At 40.7% G+C, this 26,756-nt stretch overlaps 1 protein-coding gene across 4 annotated transcripts in view; it reads right to left on the bottom strand.

Annotated features, from left to right (window-relative positions):
* Window positions 1-19,370, bottom strand: part of ryr2b (ryanodine receptor 2b (cardiac)) — a 59,201-nt gene extending 39,831 nt beyond the window's left edge. For 2 of the 4 annotated variants that reach the window (XR_011246065.1, XM_069538876.1), the window contains exons 1-32: window positions 14,410-14,506; window positions 14,249-14,323; window positions 13,671-13,827; window positions 13,432-13,596; window positions 13,144-13,265; window positions 12,335-12,515; window positions 12,120-12,255; window positions 11,860-11,955; window positions 11,506-11,624; window positions 11,088-11,233; window positions 8,833-9,074; window positions 7,700-7,892; window positions 7,303-7,522; window positions 7,061-7,165; window positions 6,836-6,939; window positions 6,626-6,709; window positions 6,349-6,508; window positions 5,769-5,916; window positions 5,317-5,525; window positions 4,669-4,843; window positions 4,316-4,524; window positions 3,985-4,171; window positions 3,558-3,690; window positions 3,181-3,295; window positions 2,716-2,876; window positions 2,359-2,518; window positions 2,150-2,236; window positions 1,701-1,927; window positions 1,262-1,475; window positions 532-1,161; window positions 219-419; window positions 33-144 (exon numbers count right to left, since the gene is read on the bottom strand). Coding sequence is in view for 3 of the 4 variants with exons in the window: in XM_069538876.1 (XP_069394977.1) it covers window positions 33-144; window positions 219-419; window positions 532-1,161; window positions 1,262-1,475; window positions 1,701-1,927; window positions 2,150-2,236; window positions 2,359-2,518; window positions 2,716-2,876; window positions 3,181-3,295; window positions 3,558-3,690; window positions 3,985-4,171; window positions 4,316-4,524; window positions 4,669-4,843; window positions 5,317-5,525; window positions 5,769-5,916; window positions 6,349-6,508; window positions 6,626-6,709; window positions 6,836-6,939; window positions 7,061-7,165; window positions 7,303-7,522; window positions 7,700-7,892; window positions 8,833-9,074; window positions 11,088-11,233; window positions 11,506-11,624; window positions 11,860-11,955; window positions 12,120-12,255; window positions 12,335-12,515; window positions 13,144-13,265; window positions 13,432-13,596; window positions 13,671-13,827; window positions 14,249-14,322 (5,272 nt within the window). In the remaining variant the exon portion in view is untranslated. Of the gene's footprint in view, window positions 1-32; window positions 145-218; window positions 420-531; window positions 1,162-1,261; window positions 1,476-1,700; window positions 1,928-2,149; window positions 2,237-2,358; window positions 2,519-2,715; window positions 2,877-3,180; window positions 3,296-3,557; window positions 3,691-3,984; window positions 4,172-4,315; window positions 4,525-4,668; window positions 4,844-5,316; window positions 5,526-5,768; window positions 5,917-6,348; window positions 6,509-6,625; window positions 6,710-6,835; window positions 6,940-7,060; window positions 7,166-7,302; window positions 7,523-7,699; window positions 7,893-8,832; window positions 9,075-11,087; window positions 11,234-11,505; window positions 11,625-11,859; window positions 11,956-12,119; window positions 12,256-12,334; window positions 12,516-13,143; window positions 13,266-13,431; window positions 13,597-13,670; window positions 13,828-14,248; window positions 14,324-14,409; window positions 14,507-14,868; window positions 14,993-15,336; window positions 15,450-15,552; window positions 15,632-15,772; window positions 15,848-16,574; window positions 16,680-16,926; window positions 17,047-19,205 lie in introns of those variants that run through there. The other 2 variants (XM_069538878.1, XM_069538875.1) reach the window with 2 other exon arrangements.
* Window positions 19,371-26,756: the final 7,386 nt, after the last annotated feature.

Consider the following 26,756-nt stretch of genomic DNA (forward strand, 5'->3'; position numbering starts at 1 on the left):
TAAATCACTCAAAGATAATACAGTGTTCCAACCACAGTGTGTGTTCAGGAGCTGATGGAAGTCTAGCAGGAGCTGTTGGATTTCCACAGGACAGGGACAAGTCTCCTGCTGCTCATGCTCTCTGAAGCTCAGCAGCATGTTGATCTAAAGACAGATAAACAGATGACAAAAACAGCCTAATCCTCTGACACTTCTGATTTGATTTCAGCCTATTCGACCTGCTCCTGTGGAGGTGAGCGGAACTCCTTGGTCTTGCGGGCAGTGAGGGCGGCCGACATGTTGAGCGCCTGCATGACCTGGTTGTAGCGAAAGCGTTGGTTCTCCTGAAGTCGCCCTGCAAAGTTGTCAGAGAAGGCGACCACAGCCTCTACCCTGTGACGCACTTGGCTGTCACACAGGTAGGACAGAAGCTGGCAGAGCTGGAGAGAAATGTTTCATGATTTATTTTAAAACACTTATATGAAGGTGACAACACAACAACTGAAGCTAATCCAAAATACATCCAAAGTGAAAAATCTTCTTAGTGTTCACCTCAAGTTTGACAGCTTCTGGAAGCTTCATCTGAAGAAGTCCTTGTGTAGGAGTGTCATTTTCCTTCTCGCTGCCCCCTTTCCATTCTTTTTCATTATCATCGCTTGCATCTTCTTCCTCTTTCCCCTCAGAGGGTGAAGACTCTAGGGTGAAGACTCCCGGCTCTATTAGTCTCAGAACTTTAAAGAGATCCTCATCACCAAATACACCCATTACCAGCAGGGTATAGAAGAGTCTAATTAGGGGAACCAGCAGAAGCTCAATGCTGCCTCCTACAGGATCCCTCACACCCTGACCCACAGCCCACACCCCTGCATTCAGCATCTCCAGAGTTATACTCTTTAATATGTCCAGAGGGATTTCTGGGCTGTCTGCGCAGACTATTTCAACAGCATCATCTGCTTCTCTCCCATCACTCCTCACAAAACAAGGAACTGAGAAGTGCATCTGTGGTTTGAGGGATGTGCTAAGTCTAGAGCATGGAATTCCTTCTGGAGGAGGACCTCCCCCGCAGTTCACGCCATCAGAAGGGCTGGGATAAAGAGCGATTCGTTTGGTCTGGTCTGACATAGGCACAATGTATTCATGGTTCATCATGAGACATGCGGTGGTGTGGCTGCTGAGGTGGACCTAAAGAACAAGAAAAATAATATTTATTTATTTACACTGAGAAGATTTCTTATCCTGTAGTCCCTGATAAAAAATAATATGAACTCCAATAAGCAACTACCTGAATAAGGAGCTGGTAAAATGCGGAGCGGAGAGGCCCCAGAAGTTGGGGATTCTGAATGGCATGAAGGACCTGGGACTGGTCCACGTGACTGCAGAGGACATGGCAAACTCTGGTGTTTCCCAGGGCGCATAAAGAGCAGTAGAGGAGCAGGGTGTGGTGGTGAAAGGTCAAGAGATCATCAAGTTCGGACAACTCCAAAATGTTGACACACCTAAATGGATATATCATTAAAAAATATTCAGTGATGTTGCTTAAACAAGAACAAACTAAAACTCTAAATAATGTTTTAACACAATTGCAGCACATGGAAGGAAGGTCAGAAAGAAGCCAAAAGCCATTGGTGTACAGCCTGATACTTACATTAGAGTGAAACAAAAGATATGTTAGATTATAGCATAATAAACAACATATGCAAAGTTTACATCTGCTCTTTGACCTGTTTTCATCAGGGATCTGAAGAGTCATGACTTGCTGAGGCTCAGAGCACTGGACTCTCCAGCCATGGCGCTCATCTGGCCGATCTACCAACACCTGTAATGCGTGCTCTGGTACTCTGGTCCATGAAACCGGGCTTAGATGCTGAACCTGAAACCTTGGAGGACACTGAGGAGTGGAATTCCTTCTTTGGCTGCGAAGCAAACCTGCCGACAGTGGCATTACATTCTGGACCAAGAGAAAGACAAATGAAAGTATTTTATATCAGACCATCAAAAGTTTTATAAAAGAAGAACCCGCTCATAACTGTACCGTTCACAAATTTGAGCTACAACCTAATAAACTACAGATCCAATCTTTCCACAACATGTTGCTTTTTATATAAATAACAATGTTCTTCTAACATATTTGACATGATTGAAAATGATTGATACTGAAAACTTCCTTTACCTTGACACGTCCCAATTCAAACTGAAACATGTTGCCTGTGGTTGGTTTGACAAAAACAGCAGGAAACAGCTTCGTACGGGCTTCCACCTGATTAACAGTGAGACAATAGTATCAAAGTTTAGCAAGGCAATGCAACACATTAACCATTATTTCCCATAGTTATTCATGTAAGTTATACTGTCAATCAGAAAGTTTCCTATGTGACCTACTTGGTAGAGCATTGCCATCTCCACTCCACTGGAGGTGAAGGTGAGCAGGCCAGTGGCTGTGTCAATCAAACAGCCAATTTCTAACCCTGTACTTCTTCGACTCTGAGACAAGCCTGTAGCTTCTCCAGCACACACCATGTAACAATTACACCGCTTCACACTGTGGAAAAGGACAGAGACAATATCATTAGTTTGTTTCTAATTTACGCAACAACATGAAAGAAATACAATATGGCATACAGAAGGTATCATGGCCACTATCAACAATATCTGTAACCTTTATTATTTAATTTAAGTATTTCACTTCTTGGTAAAACCATCCATACTAAAAATTAAAATTTCTTTGTGCACACTGACCTTTCCTGGACTTTGCCGCTGTCATCTCCGAGGGTGACAGTGACGGTGTGGACATAGTCTGTGTCAAATGTCATGTCATGTTGATGAAAGTCAGAGGTCACCCAGCCTACCCACACATTGAACGGCTCCTGGCCAGGAAGAACCCTCACTGAGTAGTAATACTGAAACACAGAGGTCAGTTGGTGTCATAGTTTGGTATTTGCATTTTGTATATTAAATTATCATAATCTAGCAGGTGATTATCTACCAGCGCTTTATAAGCCCCGCAGCACAATTTGTATGACTTTACTTGATTCTAAGGCAGCAGGGTGCCCAAACACATTTTCTTTGTCGTCATTAGTTTTTGGTAATTATAGGTAATTTAAATATTACAGTTTAAAAACATTGGTTTTCTTGATGGTGCTGATTTTATTTTGTATGGGCTGTGTTTATCTGGTTAAGATGGGATGAAATGATGACCCTTACTCTGGAGCTCTGGATAAGGTGATCATGGTCATCTTTGTCAACGACGACATCTTCAAGGAGCCGTGCAGATGAGTTGCTGCTGACTAGACCTGGTTTAGTTTTCTTCAACATGAACCTTACAGAGCAGAAACACACATTAATGAGTAATCTGTGTTTCTTTTCACAATTTAGATTTCTTCTGTTTTATCTCTCATTTAATTTTCAGAAACTTATTTTGCAATCATAAAAAACAAATAATACACTAAAAATGATACATCACTACCTTAACTAACAACTCAAACAAAGGTTTGTGCTTCTATGCTCATTCTACTACATTCCAAATTCTATGCATGTCATTACATATAGTATGTTCCTAATTTTAGCTTTCCACAATCTACCGTTGTTTCAGTCTTGAAGTTTTCTCTTGGCTATGATCCTTATGGTTGAGCTCATCTCTCGATCCAGCGAAGCTGTGAGCTGACTTCATCAGCACTTCAAAGTCAGAGTCCACTTCCTCCTGCTCTTTCCTTCCTGAAAAGGACAATGACAATTAATTACAGCGAGGCCTGGGGTATCTTAAACGGAGCAACTCACCAGGGTCACGATGTAATAATATCAGTAGTCTGGATAAATGGAAGCAACAGCTGTCTAGACTGAACACATTCATTGTTTTTTTTAAATTTCAGTAATTTGTACAAGCTGCAGCAGTAATAATGTCATTTGTTGTGTGTTATGGCAAACCAAGCACGTCTTCTATGACGTCTTGTCGAGCTCTCTGTGGCTAACCCGACCACACTGTCTACAATGCTGTAATATCATCTTAACCTGGAGAGAGAGTGTTGGAGGTCAAAGGAAGCACACCCGCTGCAGGGCTGGTGAGGATATCAGCACATTCAACAGACATGCTGAGCCGGTAAAAGCTCATCTCATTGCCTCCACCGTGGTGAGCAAACAACCGCTGAGAGACCCTCAGGCTAGACAAGGACTCCGTTGAGCCACTGATTTTTGTGACCTTGAAAAAGATTTGAACAAGATTTTCAGGATCAGTGTGAGTTGATCAGTTCTATAAGCAACCACGGTTCCCAAAAAAGGACTAAATACTTGTATTAAATACTACATATTAATGAGAGAAAGTCTATAAACTGCATAAACCAACATGTAAATTGTGATCATCAGGTAGTATGGAGGTAAACTGAGGCTGTTTCCAACTCATCCACAGAACTGGATCTCTGGCCATGTTGACAGCAAATGGCTCATAGCCTTCCTGCTGACCACACACAGTAAAGTACTGCAGAGAGGCCACATGGCGGCCCAGGTTCAACCTCCCCACCTGGTTCACCCCGACACTGACCACGGGCAACAGGCCTAGGAAATATGTGAAGAGACAAAATGAAAATCTTTAATATACTGTATGTATGACGTTTTTCAAAAAGAAGACTACAAATATAAAATGATCATTTTCAGTTAAAAGAAAGTATCAAGTCTAAAAAGTCAAAAACTCCTCCAGACCGTCTCTGACATCAAAGTCCTTGGCAGCCAGCTCTGATCCTCTGTCATTAAACAGCACCTCTCCATTGAGCGTGACCACCATGGTGCGTTCAGCCATGTCCAACAAACAACCCACCACATCCCCTCTCTGCCACGGACGTCCCAGGGGCTCACTACCCTGGTGGTACCACTGAGCCTGAAAAACCCAGGAATATAATTTAGACTGAAATAGGGATCATCACAGCTCGGAATGAGGTAAAGTGAGAAGAAAGCAGGATGATCAGAGTCAGCCCAGCAGAATAATGAGAGCTGTGCTCCATACTTTATCTCATATTGGCGAATGGCACAGTTTGATCACAACCATTGTTTAATCAGCGTTGCTCATCTTAATTAGAGGTGTGCTGTGATTGTGACCAGCTGTGTTGCTGATGAAGCATCAAGTTGAATTCGGCTGATAAAGCTTGAATGTGCAAATTACATACTAAAGTGAACTAATTCATTCGATTTTTTATTGTTTAATTTTAATTTGTATTATGAAATGTCTTGTGGTTACAAGAATTTACAGATTTTAGTTCATCATGGCAGAAAAACACATCTGAAGATGCTTATTGCTGTTTCAACAAGTTCCCTTATTGCTGTGTTCAGAGCTGTAAAATTTAAATATCTCACCTCATATCCATCAAAGATGAATGCCTTGTCATCTGAGCCGAGCTCTTTATCAGGGATACAGCCGGGTCTGGCCCAGCCCACTCTCATACTCCCTGCTGTCAGTGTTTCAAATTCAAAATACCACTTCCCACGAGTCACGGCGTATGATTTATCTGGTCTGAACACTGTGCACTTCTCAGCAGAGGAGAGACAAGCATTTGATAATGTGGCTGTAAATACAAAAACAGAGAAAAGATGGTGATGTGCAAAATAAGTGATTTTCAATCAAACAGAATTTAGCTTTGCATGACAAAATTCACAGAAGTTGCAGAATGGTCAATAGCTATACAAAGTTTTACTAAATAAAAAAAGACAGCTTTGTTGCAACTTGAATTTGATTGTCTTATGCTGGTTACAATAAATAAAGAGGGTATTGACTGAGCTATTACTAGTAACCGGACTTTGTGACATACCCCGTTCTTGGTTGAGGGGCTCCAGGCTGTAACCGTAGGCCAGCAGTGTACAGACTGCCTCTCTGACACTCTCTCTGCCCATTCTCCTGCTCTTTTCATCAAGCAGGCTGTAAGGCACCAGGTATGGACTCCGTTTTGTCTTCACATCCTGGTAACGCAGATGCAAAGAGCAATATGGGTAACTATACTAGTCAGCAAATAGTATCAGTGTTTGTGTTTCGTGTTGACAGAACACGCTGTTACCATAAACTGTACATTTTAGTTTTGTACTATTTTCAGACTATTTGAAAAACAAATTTTAAGTTAGGCAACATCAACTAATATTATCAATTATTATTAAGCAGGACCATATAACACACACATCATGTTGTATTGAAAACTTTTTCGCAAACAGCGCAGTTGGTTGCTGGTCATTTGAGAGAATACGGATTATAAACACTTCTGCATTAGCACAACTTTCCTGACCCTGAGTCTATGTCCATTTTCATTTCAGGGTCTATGGACAACATGTAATATATGAATAAAAAATATTGTTTCTCTTCAGTTGTGTCAGGTTAAAGTTGTAATACAGAACAGAAACCTGCTGGGCTCCGTAGGTCCATCCCTGTTTGATCCGCTCCCTGGCCCAGACATTGTGATCATTCTCTGCCAGCAGTTTAACCACTTCCTCATGGGCTGGACTCAGAGAAACCTGGCCCGAGTCTACTGGGGCAGGTCGATATCCACTGGGCTGTTCATATCTGAGAAACACAAAATAAAGAAAAATGACATAATAGTTCTGATGTAGTTGTCCTTCTACAGTATTGTGGATAAGGGCTACAAACAAAACTCAATTAAACATGATAATATTGTCATACTTGGTGGCTAGTCTCATGTATTTGACTCTGTCTGCCGCACGGTCATCAGTCAAACCAACGTGAAATCCGAGAGCAAGGAGAGTCCTTCAGCAGACAGACAAACAGAAACACTGATTACTCATTAATTTAAACATTTTTTTTTACAAATGAATCAAAATGATCAAGTAGACGTCGTTGTTTTTATTGTATGATAAAGGTCAAAGATTTCACCTGAGGGTGTCCTGAGCCACCTGAACGTTCTGGTTCCTCTCCTGCTCTGGCAGCTTGGAGAACTCCACTAAACACGGATCATGTCTCTTACTCTCATCTCTCACCTGTTTGACAAAAGCTTATAGTTTTCAGAAACTGCAAGAAACACAGTTGGGGATTTACATGATTATTCATTTGATGCATGCAAAGATTAAATAATGCCAGCATATGCTTCTGTTTTCTCACAGGTCCATTTGTCCATCCAAGGTCAATCTTGTCCATTACCCAGAGCTCATGGATGTTCTCAGCCATTTTTTCTCTGATATCCTGAAGTTGTGAGGGCAGTGCCACCTATCATTGGAGAGATCCATTTAAAATGTTATGTAAATATTCTAAATACTTTTATCAAAATAATAAAATATATTAGCAATTTATTTTTTGCAAAATAAAGTAAAATAAAATCTGTTTGACTGCTTTTTTTTTTTTACCTTGCTAATGTCTACAGGTGTGGGAGTGAAGTTTACTGGAGTGACAGGTACTAAGGGGCCGATGAGCTCTTGTTTTCCTTCTCCGAGATCCAAGATGTATTTCTGACATGGTTCTACCTTCAGCTTGACTCTTGGGAGTAGTGCCTCTGAGCATGGAGCAAAACCTGGTGGTGGTAAGAAGCGGAACTCTCCATGTCTTCCCCCGAACAGAAAACGAACCCTGGCATCCAGAAATAGGACATGGAATGCATTTAGAAACATAAACTTCAACAACAAAAGAATTCAGCCTCTTTAAAGGAATTACAAATGGTATTAAATACAGCATATTACATCAAAATTAACTTGAGAGAAACCAAAAACCAAAGTGTATAACAGATAGCGTGTCTCCTCTACTGACTTGATTCCAGCAGAGAAGCTGACCACAGGGTAAAGGAGGCCGTCAACACTGAAGTTCTCCAACATGCCCTGCACAGGTAGCCCGTTGACCCGGAAAGAGATGCAGGGAGCGCTGAGGTTCAGACAGCAGCTGACCACATCGTCATTTCTCAGCAAGTGGGGGAAAGGTGAACTCACTTTGCGGCCCACACAGCCTGAAGTTCAGAGGACACAATTGCTTAAGTCATCCATGTTTTATAACATGAATCTCACAATACCTTAAAAATACAAGAATGTGAATATAATGCATGTATGCACTCATAGATTTTAGCAGTGGAGGCTTACATTCATTCTGGCAGAATCTGACATAAATCATCCTGAAAGAACACTTCTAAACTGCCAATATGGAATCAGTCTACTTTGTATTAATTGTTGTTTACCCATACTTAAGGCAGCAAGTCTGTTCATCATCAATTTTTCATCAGTTAATCAATTAATCATCAAGTTATCTGAATCGAACGTAATGTGAGTTAGACATATCTTTGTCACAATCAAAAGTTTGGTGGCTGCAGTAAACTCAAGATTTACTGTGGCTGACAATGATTTATTACAGTCTCTCCAGATCTCTCGCTGTACAGGCTCAAGGAACAAACAGTAACATGTCACTGGCTCCCTCTGAATAATTAAGTGTTGCTCAACAATGGGGGTCACTGACTTATTTAAGATTTTTATACAAGATAATTAAGAAGCATTGATTTGACTGAATTTCCCTTGTGTTCCTTTTAATCAGACATGGTAAAATCCCATATAATCCTTTTATGGCACTAATTTAAAAGCAATGAGAGGAATTTTAATTCGAGCTATCTCTAAAAATGGATGTTTGGAAAAATATACACAAGTCTTCATATTTTTTGACTTGACTGTAAATCAATTAAAGATCAAGATGACAGATTAAAACTTTAAAATAGGTTATGTTTAATTTTCTGTTTTTCTTTTGAATCTCCCTGTGGAAGTGATGTCACACCCTTCATTTCAATTTCATCTCTATTCTGATAAAAACTCAAGATTGAAATAAGGTTATACATTCAATCATTCAGTGAGCAGCATCCCCAGAAGTACTTCTAGTTTACACTGGCTCCTGTGTCGTATCCTCACCAGACCAGAGTTGAAGACCATCGAAACCATACGAGCAGAGGTCATCTCCCACCCCGTTTCCGCCCCAGCCTTCTCCCCCTGTTGGCCTGGGGTGGTAGCCCTCCGAGCAAGCCCAGCCGACACGCAGATGAGTGGGCTCAGAAGTGAGGAAGGGATCGACATGGTCCACAACCAGCTCATAGTACCACCTTCGATGCTGTGCTGAATCATCTCCCATTGCCAGGAAGATGTTTGGTCTCATGCTGTGGCAATAGATGTCCACAGGAGGCAGAGAAGAAGAAAAGACAGAAGATATCGGACATAATTTTACTTACTTACTTTACTTACATAACGGATCCACTCTCTGGGATTCTCTACTTGCAGCAAACCTTAGGTCAAGTGGTAATGACAGCACCAATTATTGCAAGCTTTTGTTTGGCCTGTAATTAAAAAGTACCCATCCATTTAATGTATTGCTCTCCTCCATTTAATTTACTGCTGAATCCATCACTTTTTTTTTTAATAACTATTCTATATTTTCTGCCATCTTCCATGTGTTTGTTGTCCTTCTATTTCAATTTTGATATTAATTTTTCACTGCCCAGACACTTAACATAGGAAGATTAAAAGAAAATATCCATAAAAACAAGACACACATCATAAACATCTCATATGTTTAGTCATATCATGCAAGAATAAATAAACTTCACTACTATAAAATAAATTTTTTAAGACATGAAAATGTCTTTCAACTATTTTTTTTTTTTAATTGTACAGCAATATAATACTAGTAGCTTACCATACTGCTCTATGTAGGATCACACACTGCTTTTCCTTCATCCGGGGCATTTGGTGCAGCCCACAGAGACCATAACTCAACTTTCATGAGCACATCACATTTCATTGTTATAAATATATAAACCAATCACAGAGCAAGCCTTTTGTGGAGGTTGACCTTCCACTACTGGTGCTGAAACTAAATTACCAGAGAAGATTTGGAATCAGAGCCTGAGAAGCAATAACACGAAAAGGCATTTGGACGAGAAAATCGGCAATATGTTGTGCGAATTAAGTCAGGACCAAGACGACGTCTGGAGAATAAATGCTCGTTCATGTAGTGACTTTAACCTTGCCCTTGACAGAGCTCTCAGGAGAGTGAAGACATTAGGACGAAAAGAGAGGATTTGAGAGAAAGGGAAAAGGACAGGGTGTGAAAAGTATGACTTGGTTAAGATGATGTAAGAGATTGGATAATAATAGATAAGAAGACTGGATATAGACAAGAAAAAATAAGTAAGAGGGCATCTGGAAGAACTGTCAAAATGGGGTAGGGTAAGGCGGAGAAGATGGGAAAGAGAGGGAAACCCCATGAGATGAATGAAAGTAGATGTACTAATGAGACATTTAGTTGGACAAGAAGAAAAAGTGATAGAATGAGTAATGGCTTGAGGAGGAAGAGAGAGCTGGGGATTGGACTGAGCAGGTGTTAGGAATATGAAACAAAATAAGCTATAAGGCCTGAGGAGCAAAATGGGCTGTTGATAGAGAAAAGCGTGATAAAAGAGGGCAGCTGCTGTAGAAGACAGGGCAGATTGAGTACAAAAAAAACACAAGCTCAAAAGGAATATGAAAACCACTTGGCACAGTGGGCCCAAATATTGAGACAAAAGAAGAAGATATAATATGAGAAAAATGTCTAAAGATTAGTCACAGCCCCTAAAAGCTGAGATAAAGACACGTGAGATCTGGCATCAACATTATTGGTTTGATCTCTTCAGACAATAATCATTTATGCAGCTAATTAAAAGTGTGCAGCTAATTAAGAGGCAACACTAAAGAAGACAAGTAATTTTTCAATTAACTCAAGTCCAGCAGAGAAAGAGCCAAGTGCTCTACTGTGGAGAGAGATGCTGTATCTTCTATCAATGATGTGTACAGCAGAGCGGAATGAAAACTGAAAGGACACAAAGGCCTGCAGCAGTGCGATCTCTTCAGTTAACTACACAAATTGACTAGAAAGCATAAGAGGGGACAAGAGGGAAAAAAACACTCTTATTCAATGATTCTACAAGAGTGAATACAATTTAAGAGAGAGTATGGATTTTTGAGCTTGGAAATTATTTTTCTAATTAAGAACTTTTGTGTATCTGAAATACAAAAGAGACAAACAACAAACGAAGAAGACTAAAAACACTGAACAGGAAAAGAATGAGACAGAATGGAAGACAGAATAATACCTTCAAGACAAAACAAAGACAAAACATTCTCAATCGTACCTGACGACCTGATTAACCAGACGTGTTTGGAGCAGCAAGTCTCTGTCTGGCAGCAGGCTGTCGCAGATGTGGTTTTGATTGGAGCGCACCGCCACGCCATTGCACACACACAGAGAGCGTAGCACCTCTAGAACCTGGAAAGCAACCTGTCAACACCTCATCAAGCAGTGACTCGATAAACACATGGAGATGACCGTGCATTAGGGGACTGAAGCTGCAATTAGCGTTTCTGTGCTTCTTGTATTTGTGAAATAATCGACGTCTATTCATTTGAAATGGTCAATTCTGCGACAACATTACACCAAGACCCTTACACAAAAACCTTATCTGGACGAGCTGCAGCATTTCAGCCAATTCACACAGTTATAAAAAGTTTATACCATTTTAAATCAAATAGACAAAATATTATATATACTACCTTATGGTTGCATCCATGCTTGTCAAGAAAATAGATGATGGAATGAATGTGTCCTTCTTTGACGACATTGAGTGCTTCAGGACTCTCCACTAGGATACAGTGCAGAACCTCCAAGACTCCTGTACATGACAGTATGTTATTGATCATTACTACGTGGTAGATACTGTGTATTACAGCCTATAATATGCAGAGAGTTTGCTATGATGCTGAGATAAGATACATTCAGACAGATGTAATAAAATTCCCAGGAGGCCTCGCTAGTATGTCACATTCACAAGAAAGGGACGGACAGATGGACCACAGACAACCAAAAACGTGGTAATTTTTGAATATTTAGCTACAAGTTCAACCAACCAGAGGATGCTTCCATTCGGTCTAGTCTGCTAATCAGCCAGTCAAGAGAACCTGAAAAATGTGCACAGTTTACACGGTTTCCCCGGATCAAAGCAGCTGGAGGAGGAAAGAAGAAGGAAGTGTTAGGAGGAAGCTCAGGATTCATTGATCCATGTATTTTATGCAAAATCCCTCTGTATCTGTGACAATAGATAATCAACGTTTTGATGTCAGTTTTGCAAATGAAAAGGTGTCTGTACTAGATGTGTGTCAATTCTCACCCAGTAGCTCATAGAAACTGTCGAGGATGTTCTCCCATTCTTCTCCCATCTCACCCTGAGCAGATTCAGCAAAATCAGAAGCACTGCTGTACTGGTGTAGACGATCAATACAATCTAGGACCAAAGCTATCACACCCTGAGAAGAAATAGGGGTACACTTGTGAAACACTGTCAAACGTATAAAATGTAGCTTATACTATCACACATATAGTTACCTCTTCTTGAAACATGTTTTGCCGATTCTTTAGAGCTACCATGCTGTTCTGTTTAGCTTCATGGCCAAGCCCGTCCAGAGGTTGAAAATACTTTATTAGATCCTGCAGACTGCACATCACCATCTCTGTCGGCAGGCTGACAGAAGACAGGTGTCCTCGTTGACTGAAGCCATCCACTTTCCTACAGGAAATGTGTATGCGGAATACAACAATAGTATATTTCACAGACATGATTAGTTTCCAGCCTGGACTCAAACTACCAGACCTTTAAATCTTCTTGTGGTAAAGCAGGCCTGGATTTGAAACCAACAACTATGACTTATGCTCTGGGCTGCTTATCTGAATCAAGGGTGGAGAGTGATGCATGTTATACAGATTGTAAAATCCTGGGAGGCAAATGTATCATTCTGATGTATTTTAGTTTTTTACAAAGAGAAAATAGAAAGTTTGAGACATTTTCAGAGCCTCAAGTTATTCCATATCTCAGAGTTTTCTCTCAGTTAATTATGCAACAGCCACTTTTTAAGAGCATGGTAGAAATCTTTGGGTATCGCTATGTTTCTGTGTACCACAAGAAAATCCTTAAGGCATTCTAAGACAGCTGAAGTCTGCAGTTGTGTGTGTGTGTGTGTGTATTATTTTTCTTATTACACACATATTTTTCTTATTTATCTGTAAATAAGCCAATATTGGTCAGGCTGATATATCACTGTTGCTGTACCAAGGACATTGCAGCTGCAAACTGAGCAACTGTCTTGATCTGGATTGTATCCACAAATATCTGAGGGTATAAATACACCAACCATCACCTGACAAAGCGAGTGAAGAGGAGAGTAGCACTCCGGATGAGTCTGGCAGAGTGAGATTCTTCCCTCTGAGAACGAGACAGCGTCAGCCCATCGTCCATGTGACCCTCGCTGTGCAAAATAGCCTGGAAGCACATTTGCAATTATTCCGTATTGATTTTTTTCCCCACTTTCCCCATATTAAAAGTGTGATTCAGTACATTTTCACATTGAATATTCATTATACACAGAATATAGAATGAGCCTCATCCCTTTGTTTAATCAATACATTCTAAACATTTACAAGTTTACCTTTCGCTGAGTTCCTCCCATGCGAGACGACTTTGCATCAGTTGTTTGGTAGGTGAGCCAGAGCCCAGAGTCGACATGCTGAACGTAACATATGGAATCTCCATACTTGATCTCCGGGATCCCCATGCCGTCGACATTAGTCTTTACGCCAGTGTCAAGCTTCTCCTACAGGCAAAAATCTATTATTACATGTATCCCCAACAAATAAATAGGAAAAATGCAAACTAATGACTCCTGACCTTTGAGGAACGGAAACAGAAGGAGGTCGTGTTGATGTCGGCCTTGTCACGATCAACCAGGTATAGGCCCTTTTCCTCTGTCAGACCCAGATACCTCCCAGTGGTCACATGGCACAGTCTGAAAGGCTGCTTCCAGCATGTATGCCTCCCGCTCCACCTGAGGAATATCAAGGACTTTGTGTTGTGCTGTTGTTGTTGTATTATTTTCAAGGAAATTGAACTGTCTGCTACAATTACGCTGTCTGCTGAATTCAATTGTCTGCTACATTTATTTTTCCCTCTTTAGTGTTGACATGGCAAGGGAGCATGCAGGGGAGAAAACCCTAATTCTGTTCTGGGCCAGACAAACATGGTTGCAACAACTCTGCTCAGCCATTATAGGCAAAAACTTCAGACCTGCACTGGCAGTGAGTGTAAGCAGCTTGATATTAGCTCTGTCTAAGTTCTTAGCAAACATGTTTTCTTTTTTCTTTTTGTGCAACTACAAAAATCTGATCTTTTTCATACAATCAAAAGCTTTTGTGTGAAGCTAACAATTACTGCACGTGAGCAGATCATCACGTCCCATTTATACTTACACAACACACAGGATCTCGAGCCTCCAGAGCGAGCTGGCTTGGCTGGAGACGGATCCAACCTCATAATGCATCATCCTAAATTGAGAAAACAGACATGACTAGGGAACAAAAGGATATCTATGATGGGCACGAGAGGTGATTAGTATTTTCAAGTAACCGACCTTTGCAGCTCCTCTCCCTGCCCTGTGGAGGGAACTGTCAGACAAGCGTCACTGTGGCTGTGGAGTAGCCGCAACGTATCGCCCCCCTTTAGGTACCCTAGAGTTAGCAGAAGAGACATGGGAAGAGTTTTCTACCGTAACAGGCCTTTTGTTGGCTCATATCTAAGCAAAGCTAATCATCCATTCATCCATTATCTATACCACTGTACCCCCCTAAATGTAACTATTCAGAAAAATAGTAAACAATTGTTCACTTTCATGGTTGGCAGAGCTCTTTCAGTGACTATCGCCAACATCAATTTGAAAAACAAAGGGACACGCCTTACAGCTGGAAACACTCATTGACCAATCACATTTCTTGGACACAACTATAAGTTGGATGAAACTATTTTTCGACATTGATCTTTTGTTATTCAGTTTGCTTGGAGAACAAAAGAAAAAAGGATAAAAGTAACTTGCCTTGAGCAACTCCACCTCCAGAGCAGATGGGAGCAACACTCCAGAGAGTCTGCTGGAAGGCTGCATCAACAATCAGGCTGTCACTCAAGCTTCTGTTGTCAAATACATTGCCAACGGACATGTGCTGGGAAGAAACAAAACGTTAAGGGGAAAAAAATCAGCCCATCAACATTAAATAGAGGATGAGTTTTCTACAATGATAGGTGCTATCACAAACAGTTATGCTGATCAACTCATCAGAGAACACAGACTGGGAGTGAAGTCAGAGGAAATTATAATGTTTTGATCCTGCAAAGCTCAAAAGAAAGATGGAGGAGACAGACGAGTGCAAAATGAACACACATTCAATTTATCAAATTCTAATTCTAAATAAGTGATCTTTTATTATTTATTTAAGCAGATCTGAGATATTTTTATCTGATTTTCTGTCAACTTACAATAAAAGAACGTCTCTTTTTACCAACTCACCAGATACCTCTCTGAGGACACATTGACCAGAATGAGGTCATCTCCAACGCGCACTTTCTCACCCTCTGACCTCTGCCTAGATGCTGGGTGGACGGTCCACCAACACGCCTCACCTGATCCACACACACGAAGGATTTATGTTTTAAATGCAAATATGAAATCTTTACTTACAAAAACAGTCATTTTCATCTGTTACAAAGATCTGACATCAATTACCTGCTTTATCCTCCTGCAGACCAACATCAAAAGCCAGCTTGTCAGTTGAAGACTGAGATGAAGACAGACAGCTGAGATACTGCAAGTAAAAAAAAAACAACACATATTTTTCAGCAATCATCTGATTAAATATATGGAAAAAGCTAATAAAACTTTTGTGAGTAAGACTGAGACCATTGAGGTAAAACTGAAACCTGATTTATATGTCAGGATGACTTACCATGCCACTGTAAGAGTGTAGGAACAACACTGCCTGGCCATAAAGAAGGGTGCGATGGTTTCCTCCGGCCCCCATCTGTAAAGAACAAGTTGTTACTTTATATAAATACTAGCTGTTCCAGTTTTATGTTGGTTTATTTGTCATTGTTGTGTGTGTTATTAGACTTACTCTGTAGTTTAAAGGTCCAGTGTGTAAGATTTAGGTGAAAGAGAACTATTGGCAGAAATCTTATGTAGAATAATTCTCATGATGTTTTCAGTAATTTATTTCATCTAAATTGTCTGAATTGTTGTTTTCTTTCTCCCAGAAAAGCCCCTTTGTATTCAAATACTTTATATTTACATCAAGGGGACCCTCTCTACGGAGGCCGCCATGTTTTTTACTATAGTCCAGACTCGTATAGTCATGTTTAGAAGGGGAGGGTGAGGTGAGGGGTGTTTAGCTGCAACATGCAATTTCAACACTAGATATCACAAAATTCTACACAATGTACCTTCAAGATCAATAAATACAGTTCAAATCCTTCTCAAATATATGCTTAGTTATAATTGTACTCTATATCGTAATCAATAGTGTACTTTCCCTACTTCATAGGTAATATAACTATGCATTATGAGTCGCTGATTTGAGGTCAGTTTAAACCTTTCAACATTTTCCACCTGTAGTACCCTGAAATTCCAGTAAATCATTCTGCACAAATAGGGACCCGAACTGCACCATGACACTAACAAATTAAGAATCAATAAAATGTTTCATGGAATATGAGGATGCATTAACCAAGAGAAGAGAAGGAGACACTCACCTCTGCAGCCAGGTGCTCACTGTGGGCCAGCATCTCCTGCAGAGCTCGGACAGACAGACAGTGGGCAAGGACAAAGCCACATACAGACAAATCTGGTGGAACATTCTGAAATAAAAAGACGGAGTTAGTGTCACTGAAGCAGCTTTGTATCTGGATACCAGAGCAGTTAGCAGGATCCCCACAAATTGGCAATTGTTGTTTAGACACTGAAAGAAGAAGTAAAAATAAGTAGGAAACATATTAAACATGTAAGATATATAAAATGTTTAATGTGATAAGATTCATTTAGAGGTTATTAGTGGGAAATTAAAAACAAAGAAAAGTGCAGCGTCATTGATGTGCAGCCCTTTACCTTGCAGTTAGATGTGGACTCAAGCCGGCAAAGTCTGCTGCCAAATCCCTCCGCAGCCAGACAGAGCTTCACATGTTCCTCCTGGGTGGTGAAGGTGCTCTGCAAAACCAACTCATCTCCCTGAGAAAAACACACACAAGAGTTTCAGATTCCTGTGTATTAAAAAAGCTAATTTCTATATTGAGAATCAATGTAGTTGTCTGTAAAGGATAAAGCTGAGGGGATCAACTATAAACCTCTATCTTGTCAAAAAAAGCAAAAGTCCTGTTGCTGATTTGAAGTATACTCTAGTCAGCATTAATCTCAAGGTATGCAATAGAATATTAAATCTGCATTTACATGCATGGAGATATAATATATACAGGCATTGATCCTGTATACCAATAAATGATAGAAACACTAGACAGATTACATGAACAATTGTATACTGTATGTAAAAAGAAGGTTTTAAATGTTGTTTTAATTTAGGGATACTCAGGAAAGACTGGCTTGGTGTAGATATCAGAAAACGTGGTCTATCTCTACTGTATGCACTGTAAATCCCTCTTATCTAAACTTTATCATATCCTCATTTAAATGCCAATGGACCAAGACAACAGAAATGGGCTTTTCACATCTATTTAAAGAGCTGTAGAGAGGGACAACAGACAACTTGTCTCCAACGTCCAGCCAGGACTACCGACACCTCTCTCTACCCAGCCTGCATATCTCCATGTTGGGAAGATATGGCACTGTCTGACCCCTGATTCACCCTTCTTTCCACTCTTCATATCAGCAGTACTCTGCAGTCAGTCAAAAACACGGCATGACACAGTAGAGCAATCACATGGCTACAGGACTCAGCTCCTCTTCCAGGTACAAGTGAAAATTCTTAATCCAAATGTCAAAAGCCCTGGCAAAGTGGAGATGCATGTTCATTCAGCTGGAACAGTCTTTCAAAAAGCTTGTTTTGAATTTGAAACTGACGCCGGTGTATAGTCTACTTAGAGTTTCCCTATAGTGTTTTAAAGTGGAGGTGGATAAACTTGCCTTGAACAAAGACTGCTTTCACTTCTGTGTGAAAGTGTAGCTACTCCTGTCATCTACTAACTAAACTGATCAAGGGACGAGATTCGACAGGGTCACAGTGGCTTCCCGCCTCTACTGAACAATTTGATGAAATAACATATGACACAGATATCTGCACTGTAATTTCATATTGTAGATCGATGTTTCAAAATGACTTCACCCTGGGCTTGAGTCTGAAAGAGTGCGTGTCTGAAGTATGTGTGTCTTGTATCCACACCAGACACTTTCCCTGCTCTGACATTCCCTCGACAGCAGACAAAGATAACAAGCTGTGAGAGGACGACTAACAACTACAGAACAATGATATAGATGGAAAAAGCCATTTGTGGTTATCCTTTACCGTCAGTGACTAAAAAAAACTATGTGATGATGACAGTGAAAAATTCCGATGCAAGTTGAGCACTGAAAGTACAGCAGATTTGTAAATTAAATATTAGTGTATCATTTATGTTACAAAGTAAACAAATGATATAAGTAAATTTCACATTTTTAAATACCTCTTTAAAAAGGCAGTAACACAGCAAACATGTAGTTGAACAACAGCTTATTCTATTTCTTCAGACACTACTGGTGGTGGAAAGTTACTATGTACATTTACTCCACTAAAAGATTTATGTGCACTTTTGAGACACTTTGAACTTGAATATTTACAGTTTTTGCTACTTTCTAAAAGGGAAACATTGTCCTTGTTCCTCCAATATTTTACAAGTATAGTTACTGTTACTTCATCAAGTCAGATTTAAATACATTCTGAACTTCTACGGTATTTTGACAAAGTAGTATTGCTAATACATGTATTACTTGAGTAAAATATCTGAATATTTCTTCCACCACAGGACACTTCTGAGGACTTCCCATACATATTCAGCTGAATCAAATCAAACTACAATTATACATGAATGCATTTTAAGATAATTATCTAAACCACAGTCATTTTTCTACATTGTACTTTTATTTGATAGTGCTTACAAGTACATTGTGTATATTTTAGGTTGTGTAAATAACCTTTGCATGAAATGTGGTATTTTTATGAGGTGACATTAGCTAAAGTAAAAAATATGTATAAGTCTTCCACCACTAATGTTTATTGTTGACACCTCTGCAGCAAGTTAGCTTAGCTAAGTGTAAAAACATGTAGTTTCCTGGTTTGACCTACTTATATATATTTCTTTCTTTATATCCTGTGCTAGTTTAAAAAGTGTCTGACTCACCGTTCGTAGAAAGTGGAATTCATCTTCTCCGGTGTCGGACATTATTCAACCCGAAGCTAAAGACATGAGAGCAGCTGTGGTGATGCAGGTGAAGCTGCAGGAGGCAGAGAGCAAGACGGGAGACGTCACTGTGTGGGCGGGGTCTGTTGAGAAGTTGCGGTGTCCTCTCCTGGTGCCAAGTGAAGAAATCAAAGATGCAAGTATTCACTGTTTGTAATACTTACCTCCAGAAGGTTTTCAGGGTTTATTAGCTTAAAGGTCCATGCCTATCATTTATCACTTTACTTTTAAGTCAATTTCTCTAAAATAGCATTAACTAGCAATGTTAGAAAACCAGTGATGGTTTTGTCTGAACACCCACTGTGTGTTACTTTGCTACGTCATCTAGCGCTCTTCCAACATTTAAAAAAAATTTAAGTTAGCACTACAACAAAAAGAATGTTTTTACCTCTTCCCCACACTCCATTTCCCTTTCCTACACTAAACTAAAGTGGCAGCTCTTTGTTGTTTAGGTTCAGAATCAGTCATGGTATAGGAATAAAAATCAATTTTTTTTCATTCTGGTTGTTGAAAGATAGGATTCTAGAGAAAAGTAACCTTAATACTGAGGTGCATGTCAGTACGTGTAAACTTTTTGCACGGACCAGCTGTGACGAAAAGACTGTGGGATTACACTAAGAATCGATAGTCTCATTTGCACCAAATCATTTTTTCATTGTAAGAAATATATTAATTACAGAATTTAATTTGAGAAAACCAACTCTCTGCCTGGCCACTCTTAGCTGTAAATATGTGTTTACATGTTAACTAGTTAACTAACTAGCTAGTTAACTAGCTAGTTAGTTATCTAACTAAGCTAGCTCTCATAGCCTAAAGCCAGCTAACTTTGCTTGAGCCCTGGACTCTTCAAATAAATGCTCTTAATGTTGTGAATGAAAGCTTCTTAGCAACAACTTTATCTAACTAATATCTTTCTCAGAACCTTTTACCTTCTACTCACCTCACACAGCAGATCTGTGAGTGTCAAGCTGTTTCGTTTCACGTCAATCACATGCAAAGAGACGGTTCCGCAACTTCCTGTATCCGTGTCAAAATAAAAGCCATCGTTTCACATTAAAAGCCCTCTAGCGTTTCAAACAAGGTCCAGCCATATAGGCTTTGAAGTCTTGTTTGGTAAATAATTACCGAGGTCCGGACCTTGGTGGCTCGTAGCTGGCTACGGCCATGGTTGTGATTAGGATTAGGGATGAATACCCATTGGACATCAAGATATTCTTCGATAACTTTTTTTTTGAAGGTCATAGAGACTTGGAAGTTGGTTCCATCTCCATTAATGTGGGCATGCCCGATCCATTGGTACCACCCCCTAGCTTCTACGACCTTTGGAATGGTTAGGGTTGGGGTTGTGATTAGTGTTTGGTTTTTGGATTGTGATTAGGGTTAGGGTTGCAGCCAGGGTTAGGGTTAGGGTTGGGGATGGAAACCCATTGGAGATTGAAGATTTTCTTGAATAACTTTTGTTCTGAAGGTCATAGAGACTTGGAAGTTGGTTCCATCTGAACTAATGTGGGGATGCCCGATCCATTGGTACCATCCCCGAGCTTCTACGACCTCTGCAAGGGGTCAAACCACCAAATCTCAAAGAAAAAGTACGAGATATTTTCGAATAACTTTTTTTCTGAACGTCGTAGAGTTTCGGGCATATCACACATAATAAAGGGGAGACAGCCATGCACCCACACCACATTTCAGCACGTTTCGAGCAAGCAGCGCAGAGTTATTCACCCTAAGGTGATTAGGGTTAGGGCTGAAATTAGGGTTAGGGTTAGGGTTAGGGTTGCAATTAGGGTTAGGGTTGCAGCCAGGGTTAGGGTTAGGGTTGGGGATGGAAACCCATTGGAGATTGAAGATTTTCTTGAATAACTTTTGTTCTGAAGGTCATAGAGACTTGGAAGTTGGTTCCATCTCCACTAATGTGGCTATGCCCGATCCATTGGTACCACCCACGAGCTTCTACGACCTTTGGAAGGGGTAGGGTTAGGGTTGTGATTAGTGCTTGTTTTTTGGGTTGTGATTAGGGTTAGGGTTAGGGATGAAAACCTATTGGAGATCAAAATATTCTTCAATAACTTTTTTTCTGAAGGTCATAGAGACTTGGAAGTTGGTTCCATCTCCACTAATGTGGCTAGGCCCGATCCATTGGGACCATCCCCGAGCTTCTACGACCTTCGGAAATCGTAAAACCACCAAATCTAAAAAAAAAAGTAGAAGATATTTGTGAATAACTTTTTTTCTGAAAGTCATAGAGACTTGGGAATTTCATGACTAATCAAGGGTAGCCTGCCACACAACCACACCGAATTTCAGCACGTTTCGAGCAAGCAGCGCAGAGTTATTCACCCTTTGGTGAATATGGGTTAGGGTTGCAATTAGGGTTAGGGTTAGGGTTGTGATTAGGGTTAGGGTTGTGACTAGGGTTAGGGTTAGGGTTGTGATTAGGGTTAGGGCTAGGGTTAGGGTTGTGACTAGGGTTAGGAATGTAAACCCATTGGAGGTCAAGATATTCTTCAATAACTTTTTTTCCGAAGGTCATAGAGACTTGGAAGTTGGTTCCATCTCCACTAATGTGGCTATGCCCGATCCATTGGTACCACCCACGAGCTTCTACGACCTTTGGAAGGGGTAGGGTTAGGGTTGTTATTAGTGTTTGTTTTTTGGGTTGTGATTAGGGTTAGGGTTAGGGATGAAAACCTATTGGAGATCAAAATATTCTTCAATAACTTTTTTTCTGAAGGTCATAGAGACTTGGAAGTTGGTTCCATCTCCACTAATGTGGCTAGGCCCGATCCATTGGGACCATCCCCGAGCTTCTACGACCTTCGGAAATCGTAAAACCACCAAATCTAAAAAAAAAAGTAGAAGATATTTGTGAATAACTTTTTTTCTGAAAGTCATAGAGACTTGGGAATTTCATGACTAATCAAGGGTAGCCTGCCACACAACCACACCGAATTTCAGCACGTTTCGAGCAAGCAACGCAGAGTTATTCACCCTTTGGTGAATATGGGTTAGGGTTGCAATTAGGGTTAGGGTTAGGGTTGTGATTAGGGTTAGGGTTAGGGTTGTGACTAGGGTTAGGGTTAGGGTTGTGATTAGGGTTAGGGTTGTGATTAGGGTTAGGGTTAGGGTTAGGGTTGTGACTAGGGTTAGGAATGAAAACCCATTGGAGGTCAAGATATTCTTCAATAACTTTTTTTCCGAAGGTCATAGAGACTTGGAAGTTGGTTCCATCTCCACTAATGTGGCTATGCCCGATCCATTGGTACCACCCACGAGCTTCTACGACCTTTGGAAGGGGTAGGGTTAGGGTTGTGATTAGTGTTTGTTTTTTGGGTTGTGATTAGGGTTAGGGTTAGGGATGAAAACCTATTGGAGATCAAAATATTCTTCAATAACTTTTTTTCTGAAGGTCATAGAGACTTGGAAGTTGGTTCCATCTCCACTAATGTGGCTAGGCCCGATCCATTGGGACCATCCCCGAGCTTCTACGACCTTCAGAAATCGTAAAACCACCAAATCTAAAAAAAAAAGTAGAAGATATTTGTGAATAACTTTTTTTCTGAAAGTCATAGAGACTTGGGAATTTCATGACTAATCAAGGGTAGCCTGCCACACAACCACACCGAATTTCAGCACGTTTCGAGCAAGCAGCGCAGAGTTATTCACCCTTTGGTGAATATGGGTTAGGGTTGCAATTAGGGTTAGGGTTAGGGTTGTGATTAGGGTTAGGGTTAGGGTTGTGACTAGGGTTAGGGTTAGGGTTGTGATTAGGGTTAGGGTTAGGGTTAGGGTTGTGACTAGGGTTAGGAATGAAAACCCATTGGAGGTCAAGATATTCTTCAATAACTTTTTTTCCGAAGGTCATAGAGACTTGGAAGTTGGTTCCATCTCCACTAATGTGGCTATGCCCGATCCATTGGTACCACCCACGAGCTTCTACGACCTTTGGAAGGGGTAGGGTTAGGGTTGTGATTAGTGTTTGTTTTTTGGGTTGTGATTAGGGTTAGGGTTAGGGATGAAAACCTATTGGAGATCAAAATATTCTTCAATAACTTTTTTTCTGAAGGTCATAGAGACTTGGAAGTTGGTTCCATCTCCACTAATGTGGCTAGGCCCGATCCATTGGGACCATCCCCGAGCTTCTACGACCTTCGGAAATCGTAAAACCACCAAATCTAAAAAAAAAAGTAGAAGATATTTGTGAATAACTTTTTTTCTGAAAGTCATAGAGACTTGGGAATTTCATGACTAATCAAGGGTAGCCTGCCACACAACCACACCGAATTTCAGCACGTTTCGAGCAAGCAGCGCAGAGTTATTCACCCTTTGGTGAATATGGGTTAGGGTTGCAATTAGGGTTAGGGTTAGGGTTGTGATTAGGGTTAGGGTTGTGACTAGGGTTAGGGTTAGGGTTGTGATTAGGGTTAGGGTTAGGGTTAGGGTTGTGACTAGGGTTAGGAATGAAAACCCATTGGAGGTCAAGATATTCTTCAATAACTTTTTTTCCGAAGGTCATAGAGACTTGGAAGTTGGTTCCATCTCCACTAATGTGGCTATGCCCGATCCATTGGTACCACCCACGAGCTTCTACGACCTTTGGAAGGGGTAGGGTTAGGGTTGTGATTAGTGTTTGTTTTTTGGGTTGTGATTAGGGTTAGGGTTAGGGATGAAAACCTATTGGAGATCAAAATATTCTTCAATAACTTTTTTTCTGAAGGTCATAGAGACTTGGAAGTTGGTTCCATCTCCACTAATGTGGCTAGGCCCGATCCATTGGGACCATCCCCGAGCTTCTACGACCTTCGGAAATCGTAAAACCACCAAATCTAAAAAAAAAAGTAGAAGATATTTGTGAATAACTTTTTTTCTGAAAGTCATAGAGACTTGGGAATTTCATGACTAATCAAGGGTAGCCTGCCACACAACCACACCGAATTTCAGCACGTTTCGAGCAAGCAGCGCAGAGTTATTCACCCTTTGGTGAATATGGGTTAGGGTTGCAATTAGGGTTAGGGTTAGGGTTGTGATTAGGGTTAGGGTTGTGACTAGGGTTAGGGTTAGGGTTGTGATTAGGGTTAGGGTTAGGGTTAGGGTTGTGACTAGGGTTAGGAATGAAAACCCATTGGAGGTCAAGATATTCTTCAATAACTTTTTTTCCGAAGGTCATAGAGACTTGGAAGTTGGTTCCATCTCCACTAATGTGGCTATGCCCGATCCATTGGTACCACCCACGAGCTTCTACGACCTTTGGAAGGGGTAGGGTTAGGGTTGTGATTAGTGTTTGTTTTTTGGGTTGTGATTAGGGTTAGGGTTAGGGATGAAAACCTATTGGAGATCAAAATATTCTTCAATAACTTTTTTTCTGAAGGTCATAGAGACTTGGAAGTTGGTTCCATCTCCACTAATGTGGCTAGGCCCGATCCATTGGGACCATCCCCGAGCTTCTACGACCTTCGGAAATCGTAAAACCACCAAATCTAAAAAAAAAAGTAGAAGATATTTGTGAATAACTTTTTTTCTGAAAGTCATAGAGACTTGGGAATTTCATGACTAATCAAGGGTAGCCTGCCACACAACCACACCGAATTTCAGCACGTTTCGAGCAAGCAGCGCAGAGTTATTCACCCTTTGGTGAATATGGGTTAGGGTTGCAATTAGGGTTAGGGTTAGGGTTGTGATTAGGGTTAGGGTTGTGACTAGGGTTAGGGTTAGGGTTGTGATTAGGGTTAGGGTTAGGGTTAGGGTTGTGACTAGGGTTAGGAATGTAAACCCATTGGAGGTCAAGATATTCTTCGATAACTTTTTTTTTGAAGGTCATAGAGACTTGGAAGTTGGTTCCATCTCCATTAATGTGGGCATGCCCGATCCATTGGTACCACCCCCTAGCTTCTACGACCTTTGGAATGGTTAGGGTTGGGGTTGTGATTAGTGTTTGGTTTTTGGATTGTGATTAGGGTTAGGGTTGCAGCCAGGGTTAGGGTTAGGGTTGGGGATGGAAACCCATTGGAGATTGGAGATTTTCTTGAATAACTTTTGTTCTGAAGGTCATAGAGACTTGGAAGTTGGTTCCATCTGAACTAATGTGGGGATGCCCGATCCATTGGTACCATCCCCGAGCTTCTACGACCTCTGCAAGGGGTCAAACCACCAAATCTCAAAGAAAAAGTACGAGATATTTTCGAATAACTTTTTTTCTGAACGTCGTAGAGTTTCGGGCATATCACACATAATAAAGGGGAGACAGCCATGCACCCACACCACATTTCAGCACGTTTCGAGCAAGCAGCGCAGAGTTATTCACCCTAAGGTGATTAGGGTTAGGGCTGAAATTAGGGTTAGGGTTAGGGTTAGGGTTGCAATTAGGGTTAGGGTTGCAGCCAGGGTTAGGGTTAGGGTTGGGGATGGAAACCCATTGGAGATTGAAGATTTTCTTGAATAACTTTTGTTCTGAAGGTCATAGAGACTTGGAAGTTGGTTCCATCTCCACTAATGTGGCTATGCCCGATCCATTGGTACCACCCACGAGCTTCTACGACCTTTGGAAGGGGTAGGGTTAGGGTTGTGATTAGTGCTTGTTTTTTGGGTTGTGATTAGGGTTAGGGTTAGGGATGAAAACCTATTGGAGATCAAAATATTCTTCAATAACTTTTTTTCTGAAGGTCATAGAGACTTGGAAGTTGGTTCCATCTCCACTAATGTGGCTAGGCCCGATCCATTGGGACCATCCCCGAGCTTCTACGACCTTCGGAAATCGTAAAACCACCAAATCTAAAAAAAAAAGTAGAAGATATTTGTGAATAACTTTTTTTCTGAAAGTCATAGAGACTTGGGAATTTCATGACTAATCAAGGGTAGCCTGCCACACAACCACACCGAATTTCAGCACGTTTCGAGCAAGCAGCGCAGAGTTATTCACCCTTTGGTGAATATGGGTTAGGGTTGCAATTAGGGTTAGGGTTAGGGTTGTGATTAGGGTTAGGGTTGTGACTAGGGTTAGGGTTAGGGTTGTGATTAGGGTTAGGGCTAGGGTTAGGGTTGTGACTAGGGTTAGGAATGTAAACCCATTGGAGGTCAAGATATTCTTCAATAACTTTTTTTCCGAAGGTCATAGAGACTTGGAAGTTGGTTCCATCTCCACTAATGTGGCTATGCCCGATCCATTGGTACCACCCACGAGCTTCTACGACCTTTGGAAGGGGTAGGGTTAGGGTTGTTATTAGTGTTTGTTTTTTGGGTTGTGATTAGGGTTAGGGTTAGGGATGAAAACCTATTGGAGATCAAAATATTCTTCAATAACTTTTTTTCTGAAGGTCATAGAGACTTGGAAGTTGGTTCCATCTCCACTAATGTGGCTAGGCCCGATCCATTGGGACCATCCCCGAGCTTCTACGACCTTCGGAAATCGTAAAACCACCAAATCTAAAAAAAAAAGTAGAAGATATTTGTGAATAACTTTTTTTCTGAAAGTCATAGAGACTTGGGAATTTCATG

Source organism: Paralichthys olivaceus, chromosome 14 (assembly GCF_024713975.1).
Source record: "Paralichthys olivaceus isolate ysfri-2021 chromosome 14, ASM2471397v2, whole genome shotgun sequence".
NCBI classification, from domain to species: domain Eukaryota; kingdom Metazoa; phylum Chordata; class Actinopteri; order Pleuronectiformes; family Paralichthyidae; genus Paralichthys; species Paralichthys olivaceus.